At 31.4% G+C, this 9959-nt stretch overlaps 1 protein-coding gene across 1 annotated transcript; it reads right to left on the bottom strand.

The window, feature by feature from the left end:
* Positions 1–30: 30 nt before the first annotated feature.
* LOC112735945 (CASP-like protein 1B1) lies at positions 31–3196 on the bottom strand. The gene is made up of 3 exons (XM_025785358.3): positions 2931–3196; positions 2423–2546; positions 31–1844 (listed from the first exon to the last, which is right to left on the bottom strand). Exons 1-3 carry the CDS (start codon positions 3185–3187, stop codon positions 1599–1601), a joined length of 627 nt encoding a protein of 208 aa, XP_025641143.1. The 5' UTR covers positions 3188–3196; the 3' UTR covers positions 31–1598.
* Positions 3197–9959: the final 6763 nt, after the last annotated feature.

Below are 9959 nucleotides of genomic sequence, written 5' to 3'. Positions count from 1 at the left end.
CAATAGCATGAATAAGAGAAATCAATATTAAACTGAAATACCTCAAATAACATTAATTCAAATAATCTGTAACATGAAAGGATTCATAAAGTAGCTTGCAAAAGTAAATAAAAGGAATATTGAACCTGATCAAAAGAGATAATCCTGAAAGTGAATAAAAATCCTAAATATAAACCCTAATCCTAAAGAGAGAGAATCTCTCTCTAAACTGAATCTAATTCATGGAAAAGTAACAATTGGCGAGCTCTCCCTAAATGGATGCATTCCCTCACTTCATAACCTCTGGTCTATGCCTTATGGACTTAGATTTGGGCCAAAAAGGGCTTCAGAAATCGCTGGGAGCGTTTTCTGCAATTTCTGGTGCGTGGCCTCTGTCACGCGTCCGCGTGGGTCACGCGGTCGCGTCATTCGGAGCTTTTCTTGCCACGCGGTCGCGTCAGTCATGCGACCGCGTCATGTGCGTTCTGCTTAAGGCGCGCGGTCGCGTCAGTCATGCGGCCGCGTCGCTGCTTCTTCGCACTTGGCACGCGATCGCGTCGTCCATGCGATCGCGTGGATACCAGTTTCTTCAAGGACTCCGTTTTGTGCTTTCCTTCCATTTTTGTATGTTTCCTTTCCATCCTTTGAGTCATTCCTACCTTAGAAGATCTGAAACTACTCAACACACTGATCACGGCATCGAATGAAAATAAAGGTAATTAAAATAATTAATTTTAAAGTATAGGAAACATGTTTTTCACATACATCACATAATAAGGAAGGAGAAGTTAAATCATGAAATTAATATGAATATGTGGGTGAAGGATTGAATAAATCACTCAAATTAAGCACAAAATATATCATAAAATATGGGTTTATCAATCGTCGTGTCCAAATTTTAAAGAAGCCATGGACTTAAATATCCATAAACCAACCAAAAAATTAGACGTCAATTTATCCTTTTCCTCTAAATTTTTAAATATCTTTGATCCTATTGCTATACTTTAGTACCACTTGAACCGACCGTCTGGTTCTTATCTTTGCCTAATTTATAAAGAAACCAAATTATTAATAATTCATCGCATGTCTGAACAGTAGTGCATATAAGGCGACTCAGAAAGTTGCATGATATTAAAAGTTTGGCTAAATTTCTTAAATAAGTTCTTTTGAAAAAGGAGATTAAAATATAAAGACTTTTATTAATAACAACTTTTAAATAAGTTATTTGTGTTTGGAAAGTTATTATAGAAGTCCTTGTTTTAAAGTTGTGCATTAAATAGGAGTAATAAGATAGATTTTGAAAATAGGAGAAATCATATTTTTTAACTTCTTCAAAAGCTCTTAAATAACTTTTTAAAAAGTTAAAAGTTTATCTAAAAAATTGTACCAAACACTATTAATGTAACTTTTTATAAGTCAAAAGATAAAAAAAAAAAAAAAAAAAGTAGCTTTTGGAGTTTCCAAACGGTCCCTAAACCTTTTTTTATTTGTGCATCGGGTAGCATTCAAACAGGAAACTAAAGTCAACCTGACAAATATTAAGAAGAAAGAAAGTAAAAAAGAAAGAAATAAAAAAAAAGAAACAGAAATCTTTTGTGTAACTACTGTGATGTTAATTATCAGTTAAGGATCAGAGCATGGTTAATGCGATTTGGCTTGAGGAGCTTGATGATAGACATGACTGTAATTATCAAGAGGATGATGAAGCCAATGAAAGATGGTATAAGAGCAGCACCACCTCTGTCACAATAGGTTTCGAATTTGTCACATATCTTATTCCATCGTGCATGAGAATTGCCATTCCTTCCCAACATTGACATGAATGTTGCAGCACCATCTCCAGCTGATGCCAAAGCCACAACCATCTTCCCCACAAAACCATAATCAAATATGGTTATCGTAAATTATATTAGTAATTTAAATGAGAGATTCTGTAGCATTTGAGTTGCACAAAATTAAAAGAATTGAATTTCAAAAATGCTGTGTGAACACTAAAAATTGTCCGTCAAATCAACTATCATATATTAACTTATTTTGAATGCGTATTTTATATTTTAATATGTATTTTTTATAATTGATTTTTTTATACATTTAACATGATTTATTTAATTTTGATATGCTACTCATCAACGTATTTTATAATATCTAATTATATATTATCTCCAGAGATATATCCACATTCAAGAGGAATAATTACATAAAACTTCTTATTATGTTTATATATGACTCATCAGCTAAATTTTCTGAAATTTTTGGTCACGTATGTCACATATTTATATATGTATTTAACTATGTGTCCTATTTTTTCTTTTTAAAAGCTGGTAGAAAAATTCAATAATAGTATAAATTCCTTTTCTCTAGTAAATATAGTATAGAATTCTTATATTTTAACAGTCAAAATTAATCTCAAAACAAAAATCAATAAGAGAAATTTGTTCAGTACCATATCTAATATTGCAATTAATGCAAGCCGGAGTGCCTTGTAATCATATCGGGGTCCTAATAAATCCACAGCTATCATCACCAAGTTATGGAGACAAGCGTTTCCATTGGCTATAATAAAGAACCTGTATCACAACCAATAATTTGATTATAGTTGATCAATAATAATGTCTAACATTTTGGGGTATGTTGCAAATAAAATCTTTGAACTTGTTCATGCTCAAAATGTATAATTTAGTTTTCTAAGGTTGTCTGTCAAATGGTATAATTTAATCTTTTAATTTCACGTGGAGATTATTTGTATTTTTCCAATATTATTTCAGTAGTAGTTTAGAAAATTGTCAAGACAGAAAAAAGAGAAATATTAGTGTATTTAACTTGTATTTTTATTTTTAATATTTTTTATTTTTATCATTTTTTCTTTCACAAAAGTCTAAAAATAAAAAATACTAAAATAAAAAAAGAAAATAAAAATACAAACAAACTCACATCTACAGTTGAGAACTTACACAAAAGCTGGAGTTTGGTTAAACTTTGCGGTAATAGTGGTAGTTATAGGAGTGGTACCAAGCGTAGCAACTACCAAATTTTTTGTCTGTTTATTGAGTGTCATCACAATTGTGGCAGAAGCAGTGGCCAAAACTGAAACCACCCTAAGGGACAAAAGGACCCAGTCCTTCTTTGCCTTTGTCTCATTAGTAATTGATGATGAACTGAAACCAAGCTCTTCTTTCTCTCCGTTACTCTTATTACCTGTTGAGGCCATTGTGAAGCAAGCACTTTATGAGAAAGTGATGGGTGATGATATATATATGCACATGTGTTAGGGACAGACAGTTAAATTGATGTAACTTATCATTTGTCAAGTCAAAGAAGCCAAGTGTTGTCTGTTGTATGTGTGTAACGGTGAATTCTTTGGGTGGGGTAACAACTGAACTTCTGGTGGTTGTTGGTTGGTCAGAAATATGAGAAGTTGCCCTTATGTTACAACGGATGTGACTTTTTTTAAGGGATATGGCCATACATGTTGATCCAATGGCTCAAATATTCTGACTTCTTACATTATAACTTGATAACTTCATTGTTATTTGATACATTCCATATATACAGATTTGTAAAATAATAAATAATTAATTATCATTAAATTTATATTTTTTATTATATATAAATTTATTATTTGATTTAATAGTGATTAAATCATTTCTTTTTGCCAACTATTTTACTTTAGAAAATTTTGATCCATATACATATTTAAGATAATTAAAGAGTATTTTTTTAATAATAAAGATTTTTTTTATAATAAAAAAGAACCTTCATAAATCTTTACTTTTCATCCAATTTTATGTATAAATGAAAAAAATAAGTATACTCTTCTAAAAAAATTTAGTTATAATCTTTACTTTTCATCCAATTTCATGTATAAATGAAAAAAAAAATTCCAAAGAACATGATAGCAAAGTTTTGAAAATCGAACCAGTTATCCAATCACTTTAGTTATTGGTTTACTAATTTATTGATCCAAGCAAATTCAACTGTGGTAAACTGTTTTATAATAAAATAATAAATAAATTATGAATAAACACCCTAAAACATGATTATAGCCTAATATGGACTTTAAAATGTCTTTCAAATTTAAAGCACTACATCAACCAAGATATAATATAACATTTAATCTCATTAATTATTAACAAGTTATCACTCATTAGTCATTATATCACTATCGAACTCATTAAGATCGTTACAAGAAATAAAAAAAATATTGAATTAACCAAACCAATCATAAATATTCAATCATCTACAAATAAAAGCTTATGCTTTAGTATAATTTTAACAATATTTCAACATAATTTTAACAAAGATTAACAAACTTTTCTACACAAAGATTATCAAGGTTTTTAGGCTTTCCGCACATTTTTTTCAGCATAACACAAAAAAAGCAACAAAACAAAGTATAGCACAATAGCAGCATTCAACAATTCAATCTGAATAGTACTAACGCAGTGGAATCCTTAACAAAAGAACAAATAACCAATGTTTAAGAACCTTCACCTACTTCGTTCAACGTTTAACTTTGTTCCATGTTTATTGTGTTACTAGAACCAACAATGCGACGACGCTGTAACAGTTCAAAACAATAATTGAAACAAGAACAATGGAAAACAAGAATTGTAACAGCATACTAATCATTAACACAACAATTGAAACTTTAAAATACAGCAAACCAACAATCAAATAACAAGAACAATTGAAACTTTAAAATACAGCAAACCAACAACAAACAATAACTGTAACAATATACTAAACATTAAAAGTTAAAATAACAATCAAATAAACAATAACTGAAAAATAATTAATACAAAAAAGAACAAGAAGAAGAAAAAGAGCTGGAGCTTTAAAACGCAATGGAGATGGCTGAACAACAGTGGAACTGAGGCTCCAACACGCGATGGAAAAGGATGAACAGAGGACTAAGCATCTCTAACTAGAAGTAGACAAGGCATGGAGCTCGGCGGAATAGAGGCTGAAGAGCAGAAAAACCTCGGCGAGACAGTGGCAGAATCACGGCAAAATAAAGGCAGAAGCTCAGCCAAAACAGAGGCAGAAGCACGGCGAACAAGGGTGGAATAGATGCCTTGCAACAAATTTGTAGCAGTAAGGACGGTGGCGGTGATTGGACGTTGAAGAACGGCAATGAGATGGAGGGCTGCTTCCTCCAATTTTGAAATTCTCACTTCTCTTCTTTGCTTTGGGTTCAAAGGCAAGAGAGAGATAAGGAAAAATCTAGGATATTCTTTCAAATTGCTGAAACGGCGTCATTTGGATGATCTTGCAAAAATCGGCCAGGGTCCAATTCGGTTAGACCGACTGATTTTCAACCGGTTTAACGATTTTTTACCAATTTTCTTAATAGGAAGCTTTTTCTATTATCCAAACTAATGCAGTCAGCGGTTCTCGGTTTGACCAGTCCAACTGGCCGGTTCAAACTGATTTTCAGAACCTTGCATGATAGAAATGGAAAAATTATTTACAATATTGGGTGGGTAACGAGGATCTAAACTATATCTCTCTTTCCTCACATTCTCATCTATGTACATCTCTCTTTAATCTTATATTTAAAGCCATTAAAATAGATTAAATTTATAAAATATTCAACTCAATTCAATTTACATGTTTAAAACTTCTCAACCCAAACTCTACCTGCATCCTAAAGTCTTACACTTGACCTTACCTATAAAAAAAATTATTTTACAAAAACACAATATTTAATTTACAATATTTGATAAACATACTAATAATATAAAAACTACTAAATTAAACCCATATTAAAATTAAAAGCAACAAAATCATAACTAAATCTATGATAAAGTTACAAACAACACAAACATCAATTTATCATCAAGTTCTTGCAAAAGTTAATAACACAAACAACAATAAAATATTTACCTCAGTGGTTTGGAGAAATTTTACAAAACAAAAAGACTATTTTAGATCATCACAACTCACAATATATGTATAATATTTTTTTACAAAATACACTAACGTCTTAGGGATAATACAGATAGGTTGAGTAGGATTAGACCTAAATTCGCACCCTATTCGATCTGTGGCTCAACCTGAAACCTCCAACTCTACCAGCAGTAGGCTAGGTTGTTAACCTTGTTCGAACGGATTAAATCAGATTGGATACCTGTTCGTACCTGTGCTGAGGATATGAGCTAGTGAGACCAGGGGGTTAGGAGATCCTAGTCCGCACGGTGTTAAAATCAGGCCGAGTAGGCTTCCTGCAAGATACTCTGATACTTAAGTCAGTAGTATTTTCTGAAATTGGAGTTTGAGTTAGAGTTTACCTGCTGAGCCACGTTCTTATTTATTCCCTTTTTCCAGGGTAATGGCTTTCTAGGTGTTTACTGCCTTTGATATCCATTTTTAATGCCATAATTTGGTGGTTTTGTCAGATCTCAACTTCATTGACATTAATGATATACCCGTTTATTAGTAACGTGATATCCTCTCTTGATTATGATGTCGGTCGGCTGATCTTGTCCAGCACAGTACCACTACAAGAATTTGACAAATTAGCGATGAACTTTTGCGAGAAATATTTTTTGTTACTAAGTCACTAACTAGTGATAAATTAGTGACACACTAACGACAAAATTAATGAACGGTCAAAATATCCAAACTTGAGAAAATCAAATGATTAGCGAGATATTCACAAGTAAGTTTGTTTCTTGCAAATTGAGTTTTCTATCTAAAAAAGAGAAAAAAAAATTTTCTCACTAATTTGTCACAAATTAATTAGCGAGTGACAATGTTCAAGCAAATCAGTCACTTAGGAGTTCAATCGAATAAGTAAAGTAGTAAGGGATATGTTGTCACTGTTCTGCCGTAAGTGTTTGATATACAATTAGCGAGAAATAATTCACACACTAGTTCTTCGCTAAGTAAACTTTATGCGAAAAGGCTAATTAGTGAGGAACAATATTCCTAGCTAATCTGTCACAAAGACTTGAAATGCATTTTGCGATGAACAATTTCCTAGCTAATTTGTCACCACAATTTTTATTTTTAGTGAGCAACTAGTTTCTTGCTAATTTGTCTCATAATATTGTAAAGTTCAAATCAGGTTAGCGACGGAAAACACTCGTCGCTAACTTGTTGCAACGGATAAATTATTCTGCTAGGAATGTTCCTTGCTAATTAGTTGCTAAAGTGGAAATATGGATATTGAGTGTCTGGGACCTCAGTAGCGATAAATTTCCGACCCTTTAACAACTGATACACTTCGTTCGCTAATTTCAAGTCGTTAATTAACAAGCGAAATACATTTGTCGCTAAGTTGTCTTATTTTTAATTTAGTGAGCAACTTGGCAACTACAATCTTGTTGCAAAACAAAAGCTATACCCTACCTAATTTGTAGCAAATTACTCGCTAATCTCATTAGAAATTCATCGAGAGTTATGACAAATCCAAAACTAACCGAAAAAATTTTAGAAAGTAATTGATCGCAATTGAGTTACTAATCAAAAACTTATTTAGTGAGTAATTAGTGCTTAACAACTGATAGACATTTTTCGCTTATTTCATGTTGCTACTAATTTGTGAGTAAAAATGCTAGTCCTTATTCCATCCTTATTTCATGTCGCTACTAATCGCTAACCTCTATATAAATCCATGAAAAATTCATGAAAAGTTTGAAGCAAATTTTTCAAACAAGCTAATGTAATTTGTCCCAATTTTATCACTAATCTAAAGCTATTTTAAACGAGAGAATAATTAAAATCCCAAAGTCGTGACTAACTAACTAGCTAATTTTTAATAACTAATAACTTACAATATTTTAGCAAGATGTTGATTCTCAAAAATGTCACAAACAGCTCAAATCAAAAGCTTTTTCTCAAAAAAGTTTTTGCCGCAATTTGATCACAAATTTGTTGTTATTTTTAATGGAAAGTTTGCTGAAAATTTGAATTGAAATTTAAAATTAATATAACTTAAAGACAAATTTAAATATTCAATATTTTTAGGAAATGGGAGCATAATGATAATTTTCAATCACAAAATATACTAGAAAAATATATAATAGAAAAGGTAATTAAATTGTTATATATGAGGATTTATTTTCAAATGATCGTACAAGTTTTATTATTAATTAGAATCATTTAGAAATTTATTCAATAAAGATTAAACTGAGCCAGCTCTTGAATTAATTAGGATCGTCAAAATGGTCTAGATCCGTCGGACTAGCCCGTTTATCTTACTTAAATAGATAGATATTTGACTCTAAAATCAAACTCGTAAAAATACAAACCTAAACGACTTAGCTCGATTAACCAGAAAAAATAATGAATTAAACTGGTCGACTCTCGGACCAAACGAATGCCTCTTTTTTTTTTTTCCAAAATAAGCTAGTACATTTTTTTGTCGACTCGCCCTGAAATCCGATTAGCCCCCGAAAAAAGTAAGACGGTTAACTTAAAAGTGTTTTTTTTAGCTAATTTTTTTTTTTAATTTCTCACAAAAAAATTTGATTTTTTTTCAATATTTAGTAAAAAAACAAAAAAATTAACCGGGTTTAGCTTTGGCCATAAATTGTTTGGGATAGCTGGAAAATTGAAGTCTACAAGTAAAGAATTTTCAATAATTAAACTATATTGATACAAGAAGTAATCAATACCTGTGTATAGGAATAGATTCATGAATATATATATATGGTCAAATAATACTAACAAATAATATTAGAGTATATGGTCAAATAATACTAACAAATAATATTAAAGTATATGGCCAAATAATACCTGTGTATAGGAATAAATTTAATAAATAATACTAACAAATATATTAGAGTATATGGTCAAATATATATGGCCTATTAAATATTTTACATGAATGATTAAGATTAAACTAAAAAGTTATAAAATATTTTAAAGTGGTCGTCCATTCATCATATATACAAATCCCAATTTTTGTTGGCAATACTGAATTGGGGGAGGGAGCTCTATTGTACTTGATGGATCAATACTGAATTGAATTTCTTCATCTCTTCATCTCTCTTTGATTTACTTGAAAACATTTTATTCTTCATTTCAACATTCAATGATCTTGGAAAAGAGATTGAATGTAATAGGATTTTATGATATCCTCGGAAAAGGGATCATAGAGTCATGCTTGAAATACTTTCTCACATTTGAGTAGATATGGATTTTAGGATTGGATATGGTGACATTAAATCTATCCATTGTTTGGATCTATGAGAATGCGTGGTATAATCAGGGACCAAGCCTCATCTCTTTTCATGAGTGGTGTACGAAACTGGCTCCGCACATTTTGTACAGATAGACCGACAAGTATACTGGATCGTCTAAGTAATACCTCAGGTGAGTGAGGGACGATCCCACGGAGATTGTTGGTTTGAGCAAGCAATGGTTACCTTACAGATCTTAGTTAAGCAGATAGAAATTATAGTTTGTCACGAAAAATATATAAAATAGATAAATAAATAAATGTTACTGGATAGCTGTGAAATCTATGGTCTGAAAACAGTTGAGGCTTCAGAGATGCTTCTTCCTTCTGGATTAACTTTTCTCACCATCTACTCCAACTTCTAATTGATTCATTCCATGGCAGGCTGTTGATGAGAGGACTTTTGTGTGGTCTAGAATTTCACAAATGAAATCTCGTTGCAAGCATAGTTTCAAAACCAACAATAATCCTTTCATATAAAAATTTGTTTGTCACTAAAATAAACCCCTAAAATCTATAAACTGAAGTATTTAACCTCGGGTCGTTCTCCCTAGGAATTGCAACAAAGTGTCTTGTTATTGGTTATGAGGTATGTTTGGGGTTTTTGAGGTTTTAGACATGAAATGTAAATGGCAAAGAAAATTAAACTAACAACTAGAAAAGCTCTTGGCAAGATATGAGAACTAGAAGTCCTATCCTAGTTATCCTCCTCGATTGTGACCACAATTGTCCATTGCTACCACTTAGTTAACCTCTAACCATGGAGGAAAGTCAAGTGGATGAATTAACTTGA

Source organism: Arachis hypogaea, chromosome 13 (assembly GCF_003086295.3).
Source record: "Arachis hypogaea cultivar Tifrunner chromosome 13, arahy.Tifrunner.gnm2.J5K5, whole genome shotgun sequence".
NCBI lineage: Eukaryota > Viridiplantae > Streptophyta > Magnoliopsida > Fabales > Fabaceae > Arachis > Arachis hypogaea.
The sequence above is the reverse complement of the archived record's forward strand: the minus strand, read 5'-3'. Positions and strand labels throughout refer to the sequence as shown.

Bases quoted from the DNA above. Each gene is read 5' to 3' on its own strand.
- LOC112735945 (XM_025785358.3), bottom strand. From the start codon at position 3,187: ATGGCCTCAACAGGTAATAAGAGTAACGGAGAGAAAGAAGAGCTTGGT. The intron at 2,547-2,930 runs GTAAGTTCTCAA...GTTGTGATACAG, and splicing joins AACCAAACTCCAGCTTTTGT to GTTCTTTATTATAGCCAATG. The intron at 1,845-2,422 runs GTACTGAACAAA...TTTGTGGGGAAG, and splicing joins TAATTGCAATATTAGATATG to ATGGTTGTGGCTTTGGCATC.